Source organism: Diadema antillarum, unplaced genomic scaffold (genome assembly GCF_040938485.1).
Source record: "Diadema antillarum isolate AM-2024a unplaced genomic scaffold, OU_Dant_1.0 scf00000071, whole genome shotgun sequence".
Taxonomy (NCBI): Eukaryota; Metazoa; Echinodermata; class Echinoidea; order Diadematoida; family Diadematidae; genus Diadema; species Diadema antillarum.
This window is the reverse complement of record NW_027270960.1, coordinates 7,227,436-7,251,431: the sequence shown is the minus strand read 5'-3', so window position 1 is coordinate 7,251,431 and position 23,996 is coordinate 7,227,436. Positions and strand designations below refer to the sequence as shown.

The following is a 23,996-nucleotide window of genomic DNA, read 5'->3' as shown; positions in this document are numbered from 1 at the left end:
TTAAAAAAATCTCCCAAAAGAGACGTAATGCTAAAATTATACGTATCTGTAACTATACGTCTCTGGCGATCTACGCCATTCAGAATAAAATCAGTTCTTTTCTGTCTGGTCAATGTAGAGAAGGTTCGATACGAATTACTATTTGTGGAATGCCTTTGTAAAGCTAAGTTGGCATACATTTTATCAGAGAAACTGAAGAAATCAGAGAGAGAGAAAAAAAAAAGAGATGTTATGATAGGTATATAATGGTATGTTTGCATCCACAACCATTTTGGTTGCGGTAACACAATATAAGAAATTTCAGCAACGCTATTTTAGCATGTCAAGCACCTTTGTAATTATTTGTTTGGTGTGCATATCGTTTGTTTTTGTTCTAGTTCTCGATGCAACGGGTAAACCCAGCGCAGGTGTACTTCTGGGCTCTCTCTCCTGGCTGGGTGACTTCAGGCAGTGTAAAGATGCTAGCAGTCTACACTACTGCCTCGCCGATATCAAACAAGAGGGTGGGAGCAGCCGGGTAAGGGTTTCATTTTAATTTCATGGAACGTATAGAAAATACTCCATTTGACTGCGGTGTCCGATGAGCGCGCGCGTATGCTGAATGCATGATATATTGCGGCTGGGCGAGCCAGTCGCAACATCATGCGCGTAATGCGTGCGCGCATGGGACACCGTCTAAACGGCGGATTTTGCTGCCAGTAGGGTGCTTCTTAAAGCTGTTACGAACGACTTCCGAGCGACTGGTGATCATTTCTTGTGCTGAATTACTGAAATTCTGATAAGTAAAGCATATCACAACTGATCACCCGTCGCTCGTAAGTTTTTCGTGACTTTACGAACAGCTTTATGAAACAGAGGCCCAGGTCCGATCGGTCTTTATAGTAGCACTCTTTAAGTTGCAGCAGGAAAAGAAATAAGACCAAAAAAAAAAAAAAAAAAATAGAAATAAATGCAACCAGTGTAACAATTTCGGTCGATTTTTCGTAATAAGTTGCAATAGCAATGTCATACGAACAAACTGACCAATAAACTTCAGGGGCCCGGGTCTTAAAACTTGTCATCTGTGACAACTGTCACATTTCTATGACAAATTTTTAGCCAATCAGCTGCAAGGATTTCAGTAGCATCTTTTTCTTGAAAACCCTATCACAAATTTTTACTAAACTTGGCAGGTAGCATCCCTAGTGAGATAGAATCACAATTCCATCAAATGGGCACCATGCCCCACCTGGGGGCCCCCAGGGGTCTCACCCCCCCCCCCCTCCTGTAAGGGATCTTTACAGATTTTCTCTGGAACCATAAATTATTGAGCTAAGTTGATACAATGAGTCAGTATACTGTTGGTGCCCTCCCCCACCCCACCCCCGTGGGACCCAAGGAAGCGGGATGAGATGGGGGGGGGGGGGGTCCAAATGCGGGCCTAAATGTTCGTCTTCTTGCTGAATATAACATCATGGATTTTCACCAAACTTGGCAAGTAGCATTCCCACGGGGATAAGATCTCAAAGTGTTTGATTGGGCACCGTGCTTTCCTTGGGGGCTCAGGGGGTCCAAACCTCCTAAATTAATGAATATTCAATAATATTTTTCTCTAGTTCTTATCAAAAGTGATAGGGCTTTAAGTCTTTTTCCCCCAAGCTTCATAATCCAACATTCTATAAAGTACAGTGTATTCGGCAGGTATTTTCACCAGTGTGATGGAATATTATGTAAACGGACACCATGCCCCCACTCTTAAAGCTACCCCCACCATAAGTTTCCAATGTTCTCAGGTAAGAGGCTGCAAGAATGCATGGAAGGTGAACTAATGATACTCAGGTGAGCGCGTGACCCCCGGATCTCTTGTTTAGAGAGTATGGACGATATCTTAAAATTTCCATTTTGTTTTGATCAAACACAGTATTCTCCAGTCTCAAATTCTAATATCTTATCGATTATCATTCTAAATACATTCAGCCAGGAATAGCATGATGTTTTACACTAAGAAAACAAATGAATCGAATTTTCGTTTTAGCATGATGTTTTACACTAAGAGAACAAATGAATTGAATTTCGTAAGTTCTGTGTTGTTGTTTTTTTTGTATAATGGTTATGATCTTTGGAACATTGGGAGGTGATGACATCATCAACTCACTCATTTTCATGTCTGTTTTCGCTTTTACCATTCAATACTGTTACAATTACTGTTATCATTTTAAGTTTCATAACTTCCTCAATTTTTATCCGTTTTTATCACATTGTATAAACTGTCGTGCTTGTCAAATATTATCATACTCTTCTAATTCATGAAATTCTTATTTCTTGATTATTATAAATTATTACATTTTTTCAGACTCCCTACTGTTGTGGAATTTCCCTTTAACAGTACCTTGAATTTGAATGAAATCCAATCGGAGGAGAAAAAGAAAATGACCGATCATTTCCTAACATGACTTTTGCATTGTTGTACGGAGCTTACACTGAACGGTCGTTATACTGAAAGGGAGAATGTTATATCCACTTGGGGATATTATCAATGTAAAGTCATTTGAAATATAGGGTAGCATTCACAAAGGAGCACATTTAGTAGTAATTCGCTTTCTCTTTTCCCATTCTTTAACTTACTGTAGCTATCCCTTTCTGTAAAATGGGGAGTATGCGTGCCGGAGGAATGTTCAGAGATAGACATCAAAGACATACTACTACATGTTGGTAAGTCTGTAAGCTTGTTTGCTTTATGTATGTTTATAATGTAACCAAGAACGTAGTCCCATATTTTGATCTCGGTAATGTACTTGCGCGCTTGATTTATTTAAGAAGTCAGTCTCTCGTACTTGCGATAAAAATCTAATCCGTCACTAGATCAATCGACTTGTTCAGAGATTTCCTCAATCTTAAGACGATTTGTTTCCTCTTAGTTGATTATTATTTTTCCAGCGTTAATTCCCTCAACTGTGTATTATAATCGGGTTCTCTACATTTATGGCCAGGTTTAGGGGATAAAGGAGATTCAATTCTTGTTTGTTTGCTTTTTATCTCTTTCTTTACTTTTTTTCTTGCAGGTAGGGAAGTCTTCCCTGACATACGAGCTCAAGTCACTTGTGAATATACTGGAGACCCCACAACAGACGCTGGGTTTATCGTTACTCTGTAAGGGTTATTAGATTATCCCACCCCGGTGTATATCATGATAATGATAATAACCATAATAATAATGATAATAATAATCATAATCATAATCATAAGGATAATGATGATAATAATGATAATAATAATAATAACAATAATAATAATAATAATAATAATAATAATAATAATAATAATAATGATGATAATAATGATAGTAATGATAATAGAACGAAATCTTACAAAGCGCTCATTCTACTACAAAAAGATACTCATGGCGCTTTGGAACAGGCTACATAATATATCACGTTACAACAGAGCATCACAGAAGGTATAAGACAATGAACAAACAAACAATATATACACACAGTCATATTTACTTACATACAAACGTATATGTATGACGTATGTGTGATATTTTACGTGCCGGTGATTTTGCTGCTCAATAAAATAACAACTCCAGCAATAACGGAAAAAGAAAATGCTCGCTCTTACGGATTTACGGAATAGAGCATTACAGAGGAGTAGAAGCAGCCCTAAGGAGCCAAGAGGCTACCCTGGATAAAGAAAAAACATTATTCTTACCCTGGCACCAACTGGTTTTAGTAGCCATCTGGATCGAATAAAAGTGTCTTTCTTGCTGTCCACCTTGTCAGGATTGTCATCTCGCTCATATGCCTGTTGACTCTGTGCGCTACTGCCATCGATTTCCACCTGAGCAGGCGAGCTATCCAAGAGGAAGAGGTTCCCATCCTCCAGAGCAGGGTGGCTGAGACCAAGGACGACATCCACGAACACAGCAAGTCTTGTAATGTCCCAACTGATGGAAGCAAACTTGAATTAGGTAATGTATCTCTGAAGGACTGTCCAATAGTTCAGGCCCTGGTTCGTAACACTCACATTCATTGCCGGGTTTCCAATATTATTTACTCGCCTTGATAGATAAACCCAGCATTATTTCGCCAAATGTATGAACTTTCATGTCCCCCCCCCCATTATCAAAAAAAAAAAGAAAAAAAAAAGAAAAAAGAGGAAAAGATAGCGCTATTGTCTGTCGAGTTGAGCAGTCAGTTTGTGAAATGTTATAAGCATGATAGGTGTGCTATTGATTGTTATGTTGTGGTAAAGCTTTGACATTTGAGACCTTTTTTCCTGCAGGTATTATGATGAAACATTGTTCCTTGGAATATCCCCAAATTTGAATTTTACTTCAAATTCCATTCTCATATCCAGGTTGAAGATCTATGTACAATGTATCCCTTATCATTCCCATTGTTAAACGTGTCAAACGCCTGCATAGGGAAATGGTACAGCAATACCTGTGTATCTCGGACAGATTGTGTTGTTACAATTGCAAAACAAATTGCATTGTATGATCACCAGCCTCAGTCTGAATACGTGAAAATCTTTGCAATGATTCAGATGCGATGCAACAATTGTAACCTCCCATACAGTGCTATTTACTTGTGGTTGGTTCAGTTTTTTTTCCACAATTATCCAGCAATAATTATGTTATGATATTAAACAAAGCACCTGTTTTGTCATGTTGATCTCTCGTGCAACAACTATAGATATAAGTTTTGAAATCATGCAATGACATTGTATGTAATCTTTAATCAGCTCGGGATTATGTGTTATTGCTGACAATCATGTCATACCCCGTGTTTGTTTTTATTTTCGTGGCCGATAGTCAAGCTGCTCGCGTCTGGGAGAATTAATCGTTGTAACTTGGTATTCTATAAAATCTGACTTTTTTATCGTTAACGCAGACTCATCTCTTTACCATCTATGTGTAAATATGTATACACTGTATTTGAAACTTTCAGAAAATGGTTAACAAGTCAATGTTTAGCACACACTGCTTCGCCTTTTCAGGACTTCAGTTCGTGCTAGCCAATTGCTAGCTAGCGCTACTCGTATCACTTATACAGTATGTATATACCCGAATACCCGCCTGCATGCTTTTCTGACTGGCTTGATGAATCGCAAGCGATGGGATTTGTGACGCTTAGTTCGTGCTTGCCCGTATAGGCTCTACGTAGTTTTTGCCCATCGGCAAATTGAGCCATGGATTTATGACGTAATTGGAATTTCGTCCATTGCATGAGAATTTACTACCGTCTTGGAATTATGATACTATGAGATATCTCACATTATGCCCAGCATGCATTTAGACACATGATTCATTGTGAAACTGAGAACGAGGAAGAATGGCAAAGTATTTGTGAACATAATTATTTGAAAAAAAAAAGATACTCCCTTTGAGTCAGCCATGTGCTATTTAGAGTTTACAAATGATTACTATTGTCATTCCAGTTCTACCGACTTGGAAGCGGATCTTCCTTTGCTTCTCACTTAAGAAGTCGATGTCTTCTCTTATGAACACTTCCGGGTCAAAAGACGACATTCGATGTATCCACGGGATACGGGTCATCAGCATGTTCTGGATCATCCTGGGCCACTCGTTTAGCTTTCAGCAGAAGAGTGACGCAATAGGTGAGAGACATACAGCTTGGCCAACTTTTGTCCCTTTGAAGAACTACAGGTGTATAGGCATTGGTTCTTCAGCAACGCTGCACACTGGCACTTGTCCGACTGTCCCTGACAAGTAAAAATCATTTTCGGACCAGGGATAATTTTTTTTTTCAGGAATGGGCTAGTAAAAAGAAAAATGAAAAAAAAAAAGTGGGCATTTATACTGATCCGACGGACGGGCCGAACCAGTAGAAAAATGGGTTAGTGTGCAGCCTTGCCTTCAGTCAGGATTCTGAACTAATCTGAGCTTTCTATCCTCGCATTGTATTTGTCATGTTGTACACCTCTCTGACCAAGGTTACGACTATCGGATTACAGAGATTAACACGTAAAGCGGTTTCACCCCAATCGAACAGCCTTTATTATGTGTGTGCACACAAAAAGTGATAACAGTTTCCTTCGAACCTTGAAAAACTATATCCAACCTGAATGTGGATTTGGAAGGACGCATTTTTGTCCTTACTCTGTTTTAACACACGCCAAATAAACAAACACAGATAAGCTCGAAATCCAAGGACAAAAGCTAATAATCTGCGGAAGGCCTGTGTGAGATGTAATGCAAAGCTGAAAGTGCAAACATTGAAAAACACCTCGATTTCAGCTAAGAGGGCGCTGATCTCATGATGTATTTTATGTCCGAAAGAGACTATAACTTTATAGATGTATTATTCCAGTTTCCAATTTCTTCCCATTCAAGTTTGCTTTGAATTCCATAGATTAAAATATGGATGACAAGGCTCCTAATTCCCCCTTTTTTTGACAGTATAATGTAATGAGCCTTTTGTCAAATTTCGCACGATTCCCGGACTGCTTTGTTCAAAAATCTCATACAATTTCATAATTACAAGGAAAAAAAGTAATTGTAGCTAGTTTAGTACAAGACATCAATAGCATTGGTTCAAGAGATGAAACTTGTTCTTTCTATAATTTCTTATCTGGAAAAGGAAGTGAAGTGAATGTTCAGGTTTTGAGTAGACTGGACAAGACGTTAGTCATGATATCATCACCCCAAATTGTATTTGTGATTACCACCTTTACCACTACCTTGTTATAAAGTGGGAAACATTGAAGGTAAGCACTGGTTTGTTTGTTTGTTTGTTTGTTTGTTTTGTTTTGTTTTTTTTTTGGGGGGGGGGTTTACTTCTAGAATTTTCTACTCTTTGTTTGACTTTCTCAAACTGCTGAGAAGACTAGTCCAAGTATAATCTGGCAGGTCTTAACGGGAAATGCGTTTTATAGCAAATTAAACCCACCCTCAACGGGTTAATCAAATCTATCAAACGGAGTTGCACTTTATAAAGTTGTCCATGAATAATGTGTCACCTTGGAAGACTAAGATGGCAGTAAAACCTATGAGTTTCAGGTAGAAGCCCAGAGACAGTCACACCAAGCAAGATAACTAAATGAATAGATAGATAGATAAATGAATAAGTTAATGAATAAATTAATAAACAAATGAGTGAATAAAATAGTGTTATATATATATATATATATATATATATATATAAATATATATGTATATATATATATATATATATATATAGAATATATACTATATATTTATATGATATCCATGTATTATACTAAGGATATATATTTAATAAACATTACTGAATAAACAAATAACTAGATTACGATTAACCAATTTACTAAATAAGTAAATAAACAAAATTAAAAATGAACCACCAAAACGACTAAAACCAACAAACATGAGTATAATAGTTCCGAGAGGAAAGGAAATCCATCTTTGAGCTGACAATTTCTTCTCAAGTCCTCTAAAGCTGATATCATTTTTTTTTTGTTCCCTTCCAGGTAATTCGGTTTGGTTTATCACCGTTCAAGCCAAAAGGTTCACCTTTCAAGTGGTATTAAATGGTTACGTCGCTCTCGATTCCTTCTTTTTCATCGGGTAAGATAATTATGAACGACAGTTTTCTGCTTTCACAAAATAAGTTTTATTAAAAAAAAATAAACATGATGAGCATTTCACTGCCTCCCTGAGCTCTCTCTCTCTCTCTCTCTCTCTCTCTCTCTCTCTTTCTCTCGTCAGCTGTCTCTATTTCAATTCTGCTCCTTTTGCCCGTAATAGGGAGCTTTAGATTTATGAATCAGACGTTTGAGAGGACGATTGCGTTTGACGTTCTCCTTTCTCCCTGCGTCGTGCTCAAAAATAGGGAGTTTTCGCAAGCACGACGCGGCCGGGAGTTGAGCGTGCTGTGTACAAAATTTACTTCTGCGCATGATCAAATCCGAGAAACATCCCGTCCTGGGGAACACAAGTACGGTACTCGGCCAAAATCGCGTTCGGTCCCGATGCTGGGCAGGGGATGAGCCCAGCCAATTAGCGATCTTGTCCCCACGCCTCCTTCCTGTACAGGGAAGCGAAACTGCATAGCTATGGGGACGGGAATCCGAGTACAGGGACTGTCACAGGTGATTGCTTCCGCGTATTCTCGGTCTTCCCGTCGTGTAGTGAAACTCCCTTTTAGTTTTAGATTACACTGGGACGTAATCTGTAAAAATAAAATGGCGCCCCTAAATGATCCTTGCTTCAATTATTAGCTCTCTGCATCATGAATTGAGCGGACGTAAAAACAGCCCAGAACGCGCAGTGAAAACTAGACTACGCAAGCTATAATAAGGTCGATTTTGATAAGCGCTTTTGCGCATGCACAGAGCAGGGGAGTTTTTTTTTTCCTCTAAAAGTGCGCTTCGCGGAAATCTAAAGGTCCCTTTTATTATCCTGGGTTACCTATTAGGATTGCATCTTACCATAATGTCCCGTATTGCCAATACCCTTCGTTTTATTTGACGACTTTTAGCACAAGAAAGAGACTGCGTCTGATTTGATACTTCCTTCTTTTAATATTTAACATTAAAAATGATTTATTTTGTGTGTGTTTGTGTGACATACATCAATTGTTCATAGGGAGTTTTAGATTTGTGGCGCGGACATTTGAGGCGACGCTGAGCTGGACGTTCTCCTCTTCCCTGAGTCGTGTTGAAAAGTAGCAGAGACGCTGAGACGCAACCTATAAAAGATAAATAGGCGTCCGCGATATTAGTAGAGCAGATAGGCCGAAAATTGTGCAAATTTTGACTAAAGCATTTCACCAGTGTTAGTATATGTTATAGGATTAATTTTAAGATCGGGAGGTAAGTCTGAATTGACCTCTGATGACCTCCAAAGGTCAATGACCTCAAAATTTGATAAAAATAAATATTTTGCATCATTGATGAATGTTAAATATGGTAATGATGTACTAGAAACTCATTTTTGGTTATAGTGGAATTGTCTTCATGTTCCATAGAACCCTGACAGGTTTCTACCTCTGACCTCTGATGACCTCCAGAGGTCAATGACCTCAAAATATCAGAATATTGATATTTTCTCATTGATTAATGATAAACACGGCAATGATGTATACTAAAACCATGTTTGTTTGTTTTTACAGTGGAATTGCCGCAATGTTCCACCGATCCTTGACAGGTTTCTACCTTTGACCTCTGATGATCTTCAGAGGTCAATGACCTCAAATTATCAGGTTTTGATATTTGGTGCAATTGGTTGATAATAAACATGATAACGATGTCTTAAAATTCATTTGTGTTACAACTGAATCGTTTTCCTATCCGTCAGATCTAGGGAAATTATTTACATGTCTCTGCCTTTGACCTCCGAGGACTGTGACAGGTCAATGACCTCAAAATATCAGGATATTGATATTGACGTATATTCAATGGTTAACCGTATACCTGGTGTGCAATCATGCATTATGCTATTAGCATTTATGCTACAATAGAAGTGTCTGCTTATCCACAGAACATTGGTCATTACCCTGTGTATATCCAACTTTGACATCTAAGGACAATGTGAGGTCAAACTTTTAGAACATCAAAATTTGTTTAGGATTGCAAATATTTATGTTTGGCTTGATTTGTTTAATTCTAAAAGTTTAATCATGTACAAATCACGCCTTGACATTATAATCAAAGCATGTACGTATATTCCACAGAGCATTGGTTCATAGTAAAAGGTCTCAGGAATGTGAGCGGTCGATTACTTCAGAAATGAAGCTTACGTGTCTTCAGTGATGGCAGTGACGTCAATAATGTTTGGGTTAGTAATGCAGCCTAGCTTGCATGAAATTATGTGCAACATTATCTAATTTGCACTGGACAAAATTTATACGCTTAAACATGGAAGGTGGGGAGAGGAGTACCATATTTTGGGTTGATGCTTAAGAACAGGTATATGGCAAAGTCATCCGTAGGCGTTGTGGTATAGAGCGGGATCTGAACATCTCTCACGAAGAGAGACTTCTCTTTTCTTTTCCCACTAACAATGTGAAACAAACTATTGTTCTCTTCAAAAGATAGCGTGCCAATTAATCTGTACTTCGGTTGGTGCTCTAAACAAGACATTCCAACCCACCTCAAGCTTAGATATCCGTAGGCGTTGTGGTGTAGACTTGATCAATAGAACGAGACTTCTCTTTTCTTTTCTTTTCCTCACTAACAAATAAGTTTAGCGAGAAACATAGAAGCATTCGCACATACTGTTTACATTTTTCATCACATGCATTTAACATCGGAATTTTCATGTACAAAAGTTCCCTGGAATTTTGCCAAGAACTTTTCAACACAATACATGTTCAACAGAAACCATTTGGTTCATACATAATTTGATTAAAGGGGCCTACTTATTACCGTCCACGTACTCGATCGAGCAGTTTTCGTTAAAGATACAAGTATGTTTACAAGTCTGCAAACAGTAGAATGATTTGCCCCTAAACAAATCAGACTACATGTCTTGAAATGTCTTCAAACGTAAATTAAATTCATTCATCTTAAACGATTTCTCTCTTATATATGATACTTGTATTCCGCGTGTTGGTACCAGTACTGAAAAGATGACAAAGTAGGGTGGTAATGCATTTCAGTCCAACAGTGCTATTTATTCAGACCAAATTTTCGACGAATACATTCGTTTTCCTCAGGGTCGACAATGACAATTGTCATTATATATATATATATATATATATATATATATATATATATATGTTTATATATATATATATATATGTTTATATATATATATATATATATATATATACATATATATACATATATATATATATATATATATATATATATACATATACATATATATATATATATATATATATATATATGCGGGACCAAGCAAAAAATTGCAAGTATAAAATTGCAGGGATAAATTCTCGCAGGAGGGCGACCTTCCAGCTCAGAAGATCATTTATGTTTGGGGATCAAAGGGTAAAAACTCGCCATCTTGTCATTCCCCGTAATTTGGCGCGGGACTTTGGGGATGGAGAGCCATTGGAACTGATCACTAGCGGGGAAAGTAGTCAATAGCTAACTTATAAATTCCTATGACCATAGAATACCAATAGAATATTTTTTGTTTGTTTTCAAAACCCCCTCTTTGGAGAGGGGGTTTTGACAAAAAAAAAAGGAAATAGCTGGAAGAAATATAAACGTTTTCATTAACTTCAAGAAGGGGAAAAATACTGAGCATATTGACGTCACAGGGTGATTAGGAAAACGAATGCAGTGTTCTGTTTTCTTTTACCCTCTATTCTATTCTATTCTATTCTATTCTATTCTTTATTTTATGTGCTAGTAGCCATGTGGGCTACAATTGTAAAACAGATACGTTTGTTTTGTACATCCTCTAAAGATCACCAGAGGTCAAAGGTAGAGCACTGTCCGTGCTCTTTGGAACATGAAGACAATTTTATTGTAAAGCAGATATGCTTGTTTTGTACATCGTAACCATGTTTATCATTCACTAATGACACCACTGATCAATATTATTATATGTTAAGGTCATTTAACCTCCAAAGGTCACCAGAGGTCAGAGGTAAAAATCTGTCTTTGCTCTTTGGAATATGAAGACAATTTCATAATTGTAAAACAGATATACTTGTTTTGCACATCTTAACCATGTTTATCATTAACTAATAATATCACAGATCTGTGTTATGGTATTTTGAGGTTATTGACCTCTAATGGTCATCAGAGGTCAAAGGTAGAGACCTGTCAATGCCCTGTAGAATCGGAAGATTTGTAGTACAAAATCAAATGCATATTTAGTGCAGCGTAACCAAGATCTAGGCCTATCATTCACATGTGCCTCCAAACATCAATATACTGATATTTAAAGTTCATTGACCTCTGGAGGTCATCAGAGGTCATATCAGACTTACCTCCCGATCTTAAAATGAGTCTTATGGTATGTACTAACATTGGTGAAAGTTTCATGCTTTAGTCAAATTTTGCACAATTCTCATGATTTTGAGGGCATAACTGCTCTTACTATAATTATGATCGGTGCGCAAAATAGCCCTCTATGACGTCGTGAATTGAGCGGACGTAAAAGTAGTGAAAACTCTGGCGCTCCGCGATTCTGCGCATGCTCAGAATAGGGTTTTTTTCCCTCTGAACGTCCCCGTCACGAAAATCTAAGCTCCCTAATATAAAGAACATGACTCCTTGAACGATCAGATGTCACGACATTTGCTCCGGTCTTACTTTTCTCCCGTCTTACTTTTCTTCGGACTTACAGGGTTAGGGTTGTGATAGAGTATTGTCTGTTGGTAAAGGTTGTCATGGTTATGTCTTGGAGCAACATATTTCGGGGGAGCAACTGTCATGGTTCCGAACATTCAATTTAACTTGTTGTTTCTGATCAATACCAATAGCTGTAAAACATGCGCTAGCATACATTCGAATACTTTGAAATTATTGTGATAGAAACATATTTTATTCATATATCAAGGTCCACGGCATTGTAAAGGCCATTAAGCTAATACGAATGTTGTTTTATCACTTTGATCTTTTCCTTGCGATTTTGTGTCATTTTGGATTGTTATCACTTCATGATATCCAAACCGTGGCTTTCTTCCTCTTCGATACTAGTATTCTTTTCTACACTTCTCTTCTATCTAACTCCTCTTAGATATCCAAAAAGATGAGTATACGTTGCTAGACTCAATGCAGATTCATTTTTGTCCTAGCTACCTAATTTAATAGAGATTGGATGGAGACTGGAATGCTTTTAACAAAGATTTATACGTGTGAAGTAAGAAATCTATTCGAGTCAGGTTCCTTATACGCGTGTGTACCGGATTTTCCCTATGTATTCACATTATCAAGAAGAGATGTTTCGAGAAAAAAATCATGATAGAAATGGCTTTCTGCTGTAACTATTGGCCGATCGGGCTAACGAATAGTCGTGAAATGATGCAAATGTATTATGCAGATTAATATTGCACGGGTGTTAGACTATCATCATTTTGTGGACATGTACGTATGCTTGTCTTTGTTATCATCTGCAGTGGTCTCCTGATGTCCTACACCGGTCTCAAGTATCTGAATAGACGTGCTGGTCGAGTTAACTGGCTTGCAGCGATAGTACACCGCTACTTGAGGTATGATCCAATGGCTGTGTGTGGTTTTTTTTTTATCCCCCCCCCCCCCCCCCTTGGACAGCTGTTTCGATATTACACCTTTATTTATTGAAGTAAACTTGAAATGAAATGAAATGTCATTTAAACTATAATAAAATAATGATTGTTTTGAGTGCTCGTCGACAACTGAATCATTTTGGCGCTATAATGCAAGAATTAGAAAAAAGAGAGAATCATCTTGGAGCTAGCCATCTTATACCCCCGTCACACCAACCTCCTCGGCAGAATGAACCGGAATGCCGTTGGAATGAAAATTCTTCCTACCTTCCTTCATATTCGAAGTGCATTCTAAAAATTCTGACGACATTCTGTGCGTCCCAAACATTCGGACCATTCTTGTGGCCAGCCCGAATATTTTAGGCATGCTTAAAACATTCGAGGAGCATCCGAAGTGGAGAAATGAAGATTTTTATTCGAAGGGTATTCTAACTGGACTCTGATCGCATTCTAGATATTCCTACGGCATTCTAAATATTCTGACGGCATTCTAACAGCATTTGAAACAATTTGATCTCATTTGAGGGCGAATCGGAACGGTGTTGCACCTCAAATTCTGCCCAAATATCTAAAATGCTCAAAATTAATGCTCATACAATTACCCCCAGTTAAATACTGGTTAATGAAAAGGTTGGAGTAAAGATAACGATTAGGGTTAGCTTTAGGGTTAGAGTTTGGGTTAGGGTTGGGATTAGGTTCAGGATTAGGAGTAGATTTAGGGTCACGGGAAGGGTCTGGGGCAATTGCCCAGGGGGTAACTAGTCTAGACACTCTCTTTCAAGTAGGTCTTGCTGGAGGACAGCAATCTGTAGCAAAGCAATATGGTCCAAGGATGATTGGGTTGAGACTGGTGAAAATCACCATTTTATACGTTATCGGAGATCGTTCTGGCGGCTTTTTTGACACACACGGGACATTCGTGTTGCATTTTAAGTACATTCTAAGTGTATTCCAAATTTTTGGGATGCATTCTGTTTGAATTCGTGAACATTCAAAGTATATTTGGTAGCCATTCCTGGAACGTTCTGACCGCATTCGAAATGAGTTTATACTGCATGCGAGACGCTTTCCGACTATTAGACCTCGGGCAGCAATCGAACCGCGCTCGTGCGGCATTCGAAGTGCTTTCTAAAGATTCTGACCCCATTCCAACAATATTCTGAATATTCCTACAGCGTTCTAAGTACATTCGAGAGGCGTTCGAGAGCTAATTCATTCGGAATGTGCAAAAATGATTCGAAATGGATTCAAAGTCCATTCTAAGTACATGTACATTTGTATACGAACAGCATTCCCTACCAAACTGTTAGAATTTGAAATTTTCTCCCGAATGTGGCACGAATGTGGAAAATCTTTAATTCCGGCTGGTTCTGCTTGATTCGTGCTGATTCCGAATAAGTGTGGCGGGGATGCTGGGGATAATTGTTCCAATTCTTGTGGAATTCATTTAAGAGTACATTATATGTTTATTTTTGTGTGAAACTCATTTGCTTCAGAATGGTCTTATATTTAAGTAATGTGCATTTTAAAGGTTCCAGGGTAGCATGCCTGTCAGTGACGGGCATGCTACTGCACAACTGCACAATACTTGAATATGAGACCATTCTGAAGCAAATAATTTTCACACAACAGTAGATATATAATATACTCTTAAATGCATCCCACAAGAATTGGAACAATAATCCCCCAGCATTCCCATTGATTCCCATTCATCAGTTACTATAGCCATCCCCTTTAAGTACTACTCCAAAAAACATTTTTGAAAAAAAGGATTTTGAAAAATACTTTTCAAAAATCTTTGAAAAAAAATATTTCAGAGATTGATAATAATTTTGTGGTCATCATAGCCTTGTTTGTGTTTGTTTTGTTTTTGTTTGTTTTGTTTGTTTGTTTGTTTTGGATTTTTTTTTGTTTGTTTTTGTATCTCTGGCAGAGTGGTAAATGTCTTGGTTTTGTTTTGTTTAACTTTGATCTATTGCCCAGGATAACACCTTGCGTCGTTGCGACCATACTTCTCTATACATTCCTGTACCCGTACATGGGGGAAGGACCTAGCTGGCCCTCCAGAGTGAAAGATACGGAGTCCTGTCGCCAGTGGTGGTGGACTAATCTTCTTTTCATTAATAACTTCGTGCCTTCCAATATATCAAATGGCGTAAGCTCCTCAAACTCTGCGTCTTCGAATAGATTCTTGGCACCCCCCCCCCCCCTTTTTGCTCCCCTAGATTAGCTGGGACTCCACTCATAAACTCTTTATCAATTCACAGATTGGGCTACTTTCTTCGTACGCCTGTGCTTGCTAAAATCATCTATTGCGATATCTTCAAGTTACATTAACGTAAACCAAAAGAGCTAACATGCACATCAGCTCCCCTTTTCCGTCGTCAAAGGACATAAATTTTGAAATTCTATTCTATTCGTTTGTTCATGTTTATGGTGTCTTCAAAGTGAAGTATAGAGCATTGCTGTTAAAAAAAAATGTTCTTGAAATCATTAGCAAACTATGAAATAGTTTTTATTCTTTACACTGCTTTGGAGGGTTAAGGGACTTTCGGTTGTACTGAATGTAGTGATGGTTTATTCTTTCTACCTGTGGAATTTTGTGAGATACAATGAAACAAGACAAGTGTAAACGTGCACGTTTACAAATGGAGTATAGACCTGATTTTTGTCCGACTGCATTCTTTGCTACTCATGTTTCACACCAGAGATGCATCCTGACCACGTTCCAACCTTTTATACATTTGGTGATTACATCCTGAAATAGCTGTCTTGATACACCTTTGCCCTGCTACATAAAAGTTTGAATCCAGCATAATTATGTCAGAAATCAAACGTACGCCTCTGAATACTCAACTCTGATTGGCTGATGCCTTACTTACAATTTATTTATGTTTTTATTTATGCTTGATTTCATCTTTTTATGCAACAGGGCCCTAGTTTAAGAATGATTTAGGCCGGCTATAGATACTAAGTGTTTATGATATTACTCTGTGTATTCGCTCAGTGTGTTTCGTGGACCTGGTACCTCGCAGCAGATATGCAGTTCTTTCTTATCGGCATCCCGATCCTTATCCTTCTGTTCAGGTGAGTTTCTTTTATAATAATGCAATATTTTTTTCGTTGTCCTTTTTGTTTTTTAAATATAGGGCGTACGCATCTTTTTTCTGCATCATGACTGTTTTATTCATTTAAGGATGTACATGCGTGTGCGTGAGTGTGTTTTTCAGGTTCAGTTTTGTTTGCAAAATATGAAAGGACATTAACTCCAACTATTGAATAAAGTGTAATTGTCTATCCGTAATATTTAATAGGTGGGAAAAAATACGTTGTATACGGTAAAGATCACACCTACTCGAATTCTACGCAAGCCCACAATGCGTCCCATTTCCTTTTAAGAGAAATGCATCATGATTAATGCAATTCAAAGTATTCATGTTAAACCTACGTCTGAGTTGTGCCAGATATACCTACAACTTATGCAAGTTAAACGTGCCCAGAAATACCCAGACATGGCAGACAATGAGTTATTTCCTCGACTCTTCTTTCCTGGTGCAAATAGGCCAGTACTCGTTTTACTAGCATAATGCCGATCTACAAATCACGCAACTTATCATTCTTTTCTTTTATACCACGCCCTCATACAAGAACCTGAATTGTCATAACCTACCCAGTTTCACACTTTATGGTGTTCTTTCGCACAACCTCTTACTGAAGTATACACGTGTGTGCGCTATAAGCGGTTGCATAATACGCTCTGTTCGTCCACTCACAAACTGGTTGCGAGGGACCTGCAGCCCTCCAACCGGAACATGAATAATAATACTCTTTTCAAAAGCGGCTGATACACGTAGCCACACCTCAGTGCATCTCAAACGTACCGCCTAAATACAGTACGGCCGTCCTGGTACTAATATACAGTGAAAATGAATGCCGCAAAAACGATATCGGTCACCATGCAGTCTCGTGAGACTTCAGTATAGTGATAACGATACCCATAATTATGGAGACTTCATTACCCGTTTTAGTAACTTGGTGGGGATTTCATTTGACAGACAGTTTTTACATGAAAATAGGTAGCACTTTAATATTGCTAGAGTAATAATAGAAATTAGCTTGATATTATATGATATAATTGTTACGTTACGATTATTGGCGATCTTGAGAGTCGTCCAAAAAAGTGTGGTTCGCTTACTGCATCTGCTACGTGCAAACGCAGAAATGTGACATTTCAATTGGTGCTGGGTGTGTTATGAACTGTGATCCACACAACTGCTTACAATATACCACCGGCAACACTTACTTGTGTCAAAATTCGCACTTGCTGTAAACCTGGCTTTACGGGTTTTATTTTCTTTTTTCCCCCACTAATTACAGGATACTGTAACAAATTCCTCAAAACAACAGTGTGATCTTATAATCAATACAGTAGGCCAATGTTTAGCACACGAATTGATATACATTTATATGTATACATATATATGCGTGTGTATGTTTGTATGATATTGATATGGATTTTTATGTGTGATAAATCATTTTTGTGAGTTGAGTGATTCTTTTTTTTCAGATTTGATTATAGTTATTAAAAAATACAAACATTTGTGGATTTTCCTCCCAGAATGCCCAAGATTGGAGGCGGAGTGCTGTCGATCTGTCTAGCTGCGACGCTGGCCACGTCAACCGCAATATGTGCTATCAGAGATTATCCACCTATTCAGATCTTAAATCAGTTGAGTATACACCGGTTCTACGTTAATTTTTAGGAAGATACTTCCAAAATGTTTGATTAACTAATTATAAAGGAAGATATGATATGAGAATCAAAGATGATTTTACACTGCCTTAAGCCAGAACCATGCCATTTATATTCTATATCTTTTTATGGACCCAAAGTTTGGAATGCCATTCCGGTTGAAATAAAACAGAGTTTATCGCTGAGTGTGTTTAAAAGAAAATTTAATTATAAGATACAAATCAGTATGCTGAAATTGTGTAATAATTCTCACCAGTGTGTGTGTTGTGTGTGTATGTGTGTGTATGTGTGTGTGTGTGCGTATGTATGTTTGTATTGATTCTTAAAGAAATGTTTTCAATCAATATTTTGATAATTTATGAATGAAATAGTATGGGGACAGGACTTTTACGTAAAGCCTAGCCTTTCGGTCTGTCTCCGAATACTTTCAAATGTATTGTATATTCGTAATGTTATACAGATGATTATTGTGATCATTCTTTTCCTTGTTATAGTATGGTGTTGTCTATTTTCTGTATTTTTCCTGTGTTTTTACTGAAAGTGTTGAATAAATCGAAATCGAACATCGAAATCGAAATCGAAATCGAAATCTAATAGAATGATGATAATCTAGTATGTTACCTGTGTGTCTCGTGTCATGTTTTTCTTTCTTCATTTAGCTATATTCGTTATTACAATAAACGTGCTTTATCTGGGTCTCGTTAGTCATTGCCATTATTCAGGCGCATATTATATTATTATTGCATCCGCTTTCAAAAAAAAAAATAAATAAATCCGGGAAAAGGATATTAAGTTAGCACGCATGCGGTTGCAATCTCAAGAATGATGCAGATTATGTTCATACTGCTGGTTGTTGATAAGTATATCAGTGTTTTCCGCCTACTTTTCTTCTGCAGGGTTGAGCATAAGCCTGGCTTGTTTTCATTCACCGTGAAACCGTACGCATGCGCACCGGCATATATGATGGGACTCGCGATGGGGTACTTTCTTCATCGGCGGAGACAAAGCCGGAATGTGACTCTCCACCCAGTAAGTGCATGTTCGCATTCTAGAAGTAATCACTGTGATTGTTCCGCAAGCTCCAAGGCTGTGCCGTTCAGGGAAAATAGATCCGGCGACAAACCTGGTCCCTCCCACCCCTTCTACATCCACCCCCTCACACACGCTCCCTCCCATTATGTACATCCATGTTTTATCAGGAGTCTGTAGTATTAGTAGCACACACACACACAAAAATGCATTGTTTTAAACCCATAGTGAAAATTATGAGAATTAGATCAGATTTATTGACTTAATAAACATAGAGTATAATTTCCAATGCCACAATACCAGCGATGAGACCGATATATGAATGTTATAAGTTTCCAAGGTGTTCGGGTGGAAATATTTTCTATTTCAATTATGATTATTCAATTATATTTGAGACAGTGGTAGATCATTATTTTAACTCAAAAGCAATTGTGCAGCAGAAGATTTCATTCGTTCTAGGCATTTACACAAAAGTGTAAATATAAAAATATACAAGGAGATGGAAACTGTACCCAATCTTTGCTTCTTAGAAAGGCCAAACACAAGGAACTTCTTTTTAAGTTCATAAGGGTAAACATTATGAAAAGATACTGACCCACATGCATATGCACGTACACAATTGATGAAGTAGGACGCATTATCGTTGTTGTTTTACAGGCGCTTGTACTACTTGGATGGCTAGTAGCCAGTGCTCTGGGAATGACCATCACTTACGGACTATACGGACTTTTCGACAAGCCCGGGTACGAAGTCGGCTCCCTGACCACGGCCGAAAGTACTGCCTTTGGCGTCCTCCGTCGGCCGGCATGGGCCCTCGCCTTGTGCTGGGTTGTGTTTGCTTGTCACTTTGGCTATGGCGGTAAGTAAAAGATGCATGGTGGCAATGCTGAGAGTGAAATAATGTATTTATTGATGAAAAGAATGAGGAGGAAGAGGAGGAGTAGGTGGAGGAGAATATTCCTGGAATATTAAGATATAATACTGCCCTACTTTGGCAAAAGGAAGCAAGTGACATCGAGTACAAATGCTACAAATTAAGAAAATTATATTTTTGGGTAGGCCCTTCAACATGGAAATTTGTGAGGAGGAATATTGTCGGTATTCGTGCAAGTCATGTGGTGACGCATTTATGACAATTCGAAGAATTTGATATTTCCGTAGAAACTCATTATTATGTAACTTACTTCCTCATGTCAAAGTATAGATTTGTAACAAACATAAAAACTTGGCAAAAGGAAGCAAGTAACAATCATATCATAAGGATGTTACTTGCTCCCCTTTGCCAAAGTATTTTAGATTGTGTGTAAATATGAATGATTTGGCAAAGGGAAGCAAATGACAATCATATCATGAGGTTGTAACTTGCCTCCTTTTGCCATTTTCCCCCTGCAATTTTTGTGCACTTGCTTCCTTTTACCACCTGAATATCTCAGAAATGGGCTAAAATTGTAACTTCTTACTTGGATTTTCAGTTTAATAGAGATATGCCAAATCAATAAAGAAAGTCAATATCCATGAAAATGTCACTTGCTTCCTTTTGCCAAAGTAGGGCAGAATAGTAATCCTTCATCAGTTCATAGCAATGATGGCACTGTGGTATAGTGAATTAGACTCCTGACTCTGAGACCTAGGTCCCGAATTCAAGTCCTGCCAAGTGCTTTCATCTTTGAACGGATTTTTTTTTTTGTACCCATGATGTCCCTCTTGACCATGTTGTAGAAATGGGGACCTGGTGATACTGGTGTATACCAATGATAACTGTGCTAATATTGGTGAGGCTACACAGGGTAAATAGGACCGTATTATCATCATCTTTAAATGCTTAAAAAGAGTTAGGAATACAAAAGCGTGTAAACAAAGTGAATTCATGGAGGAAAGAGACAAAAGGGAAAAAAAACAAGACCCAATCTGAATCTATCGCTCTACCGGTCTAACATTTTAATATAGGTATTCGCAGATACTTCCATACATAAATGTAGGGTCCCTCTGACAAAATGCGAATGATTGTAATAAATGATTTCTATCATGCTAATGATAACACAACCATTGATTTTTGAATTTTTTTTTTTTGTCATAAAAATGTTTTGACAGGGACATAAGCAATTTGAAGGTAAACGGTTCTTTGTAACGAGCAGCTGTCCTCTCCTTTTCGTTATAAACTATGAAATACAGGTGTGATAAACCATTTTCTGTCTTGGAAGTTCTGGGCGCCTCTATCAAGATTGACGTTTTGTGCCTACCTGCTGCATCCAGCAGTTATCTACCTCTACACGGGAGAAGTCACTTCGGTTTATTACCCTGCAGTGATTCAACAGGTGAGTAATAATGAAGAAAACATTGTCTTTCCTCTCTGTTAGTTTGTAAGTTTGTGTGTTTTTCTTTTGTTTTGTCAGGGCCAGTCATTTTCAAATGTATGACTGTATGATTGGCACAACACAACCACAACAGTAACAAAAACAGAACAAAACAATACTTTCCGCAAAGTGGCAAAATCACAGGAATGGAGAATGGGAGTTCCAATGGGAGTGAGGTTCGTTTTATCATCTCAGTCAAGTCATCATTTCTTCAAACATCAAACAATTATGTATTCATTTTGTTTTATGAAAGAAAAATAATCTGTTAAACACAAGTCCTCCTCAGATGTTGCTCTTATTGTTCCGTATATACCAATATGTCTATTATCTCTTCTGCATTCTTACCGGGGGTATAATTACGTATATATATATATGTGACCGTGCACCTCAAAACGAACATAAAGTCGCACACACTGATTTTGCGTGAGGACTGAAAATAAGTGAAATGGGTCAACCTAGCCGAACTTGACTTTTTCATATTTTCTGAAAGAGCGGATCTTCTTCTACATTATGCTTGAATTTGGTATCATTAAACGGGCAGGAAAGTGTGTTTTTTTAGCAGTTTATCTCGAACATTTTTGGTAGAATAGTGTGATTAGGTGTGTCTTTAGAATCCCTTTTACATTTTTGAAAGACCTTGTCCACAATCTTCACTTTCAACTCTAATAACTTTTGAAAGGATAGGGCTACTGATTTGAAAGTTGGCATTAATTATGGACAGAATGTGTTAATGAGGCATGCTTAATTTCAGTTTAATCTAATAATCCCTTCATTGTTGTTACTCCGGTGGTTTACTTCCTGTTTTTTGCCCCATTCATCGCACAGCCAGCACGGTTTGGTAAAGATTAAGCACTTGAATAGACACTGTACTTCACAGCCTCTTTTCTCAGTTTACACTTTTCCCGAGTTTGTGCTTTCTTTCCAATATTTAGATAGGTTAGGAGAGTCCATTTTATTTGAGTTATATATCATTTTAAAGCTTAAAGTCTGCTCTTTCAGAATATGGTCTTAACTAAAAATTCATGTCTGGCGACTTTTTGTTTGTTTTGAGGTGCAGGGTCACATATATTTTTTTTTTGCATTATATTCAATCCAGGTTGTATTTTATCATTACTCTTACATCGTGGAATCCAGTTTCCTTGCGTCCACGATGGCACGTGCTGTAGTTTTTTTTTTCCTTCCTTTTTTTTCCTTCCAAATTTGATTTCATGTCAGTCGACATTGGTTCCTTTTATTTTGTTTTATATCGGTTTGTATAGCTTAATCCATTAGTCGCTGTCTTGTGTATTTTCTGAGGGTCCCATATCGTACAAGCTTTGCTTCTTAGTGGGACCCTCCATTTCCATCCCCATCCTTAGTTCACTTGTATTATGCATATGTATATATATTTTTGTTTTTTAAATTGTATTTTCTTCATCTCTTACTCATTTTTATATGTATTTTGTTAAATCGCATTTTGCTATTATTACAAATATCCTCTGCATATACATTGTACATAACTTCTCTGTTTGTTTGTTGGAAATTAGGATAATATTGAATCTTGAATCTTTCATGTTCATCGATCCACCTTCAGGTCTTACGAATTTGAAAGTTTGAATAATATGTAATTATGTGCACACTTGCAAACTTTTCAGTGAGTGTGACTCTACACACTTGCAAACTTTTCAGTGACTGTGTGACTCTACACACTTGCAAACTTTTCAGTGACTGTGTGACTCTACACACTTGCAAACTTTTCAGTGACTGCATGTGTTAATCTGACTTGAGTGACTTTGTCGATAATATTATGAGCGTGCACTCTTAGGCTATGAGACACATCATTCAGTAGCAGAAGGAAAATTTGAGCTCATATTTTTGTTTTTCTTTTGATATCTGGATGTAGAAGTTAGTAGTAGTAGTAGTAAGAAGTAAGGAAGCTGGATAATCATAAATTCTGAGATTGCACCATCAGAGCATCGTTCCTTCAGAAAAGAAAATTGTACAGAACAGAGATGCAGCTATCCATTTCGCTATGATGCCGATTTGCGATTTCATCGTTATCCTTTTGCACTGTCTTCATAAACAGAGCGTTCTGTACGCCGGCTTTGTGACATTGTCCTACTCAGCGGCGCTGATCATGTGCACTCTCATCGAAATGCCCGTGTCAAGTCTTCAGAAGTTGTTGATGAGTCGCTAACACACGTCACAGTTTTCACCCTGCACCGTGAAACAACAACAAAACAGCAGCAACAACAACGACGACTACGACAAAGACAAAAACTCCTGGGTCCCGGACGACATGATATGTTCTGTTTTGACAAGGGTTTAAACATCTTTGGAATATTATATGTGTTTGATCATCAGTACATACAGACCCGGTAACAAGGTTGTAGATTTATTCAGGAAAATAAGCTGAGACTACGAGGTCCTTGCTACATTTTGTGCAGTGTCATGTCCGTTCTTCGCCACTGCATTTTTGCGTTTAGGGCTACACTAAACAGGTAGATTTCTTAGATTACGTGGAAATTATTCTATCCTTATGTCGTGATTCACTTCTTCCCTTAGCTCTTTGTTTGCCGCCCTCTGTTGTTCAGTCTTTTGCCTTTTATCTCTCTCTCTCTCTCTCTCTCTCTCTACTTATCAGTGATTGATCAGGTGGTTTTTCATGAGGAATTTTGGCATACATATCTTTTTTTTCTCACCATCTGTCACAAGCTACTGAAATACTGT

General features: G+C 37.7%; 1 protein-coding gene across 1 annotated transcript in view; it reads left to right on the top strand.

Annotated features, from left to right (window-relative positions):
* Positions 1–23,646, top strand: part of LOC139717012 (nose resistant to fluoxetine protein 6-like) — a 29,282-nt gene extending 5,636 nt beyond the window's left edge. Inside the window, exons 3-16 of the mRNA XM_071628529.1 lie at positions 378–517; positions 2,610–2,691; positions 3,042–3,129; positions 3,762–3,949; positions 5,422–5,601; positions 7,453–7,549; positions 13,023–13,115; positions 15,135–15,306; positions 16,159–16,238; positions 17,770–17,880; positions 18,801–18,933; positions 19,591–19,792; positions 21,106–21,248; positions 23,353–23,646. Of these exons, the coding sequence (XP_071484630.1) occupies positions 378–517; positions 2,610–2,691; positions 3,042–3,129; positions 3,762–3,949; positions 5,422–5,601; positions 7,453–7,549; positions 13,023–13,115; positions 15,135–15,306; positions 16,159–16,238; positions 17,770–17,880; positions 18,801–18,933; positions 19,591–19,792; positions 21,106–21,248; positions 23,353–23,463 (1,820 nt within the window). The 3' untranslated portion in view covers positions 23,464–23,646. The remainder of the gene's footprint in view (positions 1–377; positions 518–2,609; positions 2,692–3,041; positions 3,130–3,761; positions 3,950–5,421; positions 5,602–7,452; positions 7,550–13,022; positions 13,116–15,134; positions 15,307–16,158; positions 16,239–17,769; positions 17,881–18,800; positions 18,934–19,590; positions 19,793–21,105; positions 21,249–23,352) is intronic.
* The last annotated feature ends 350 nt before the right edge of the window (positions 23,647–23,996 follow it).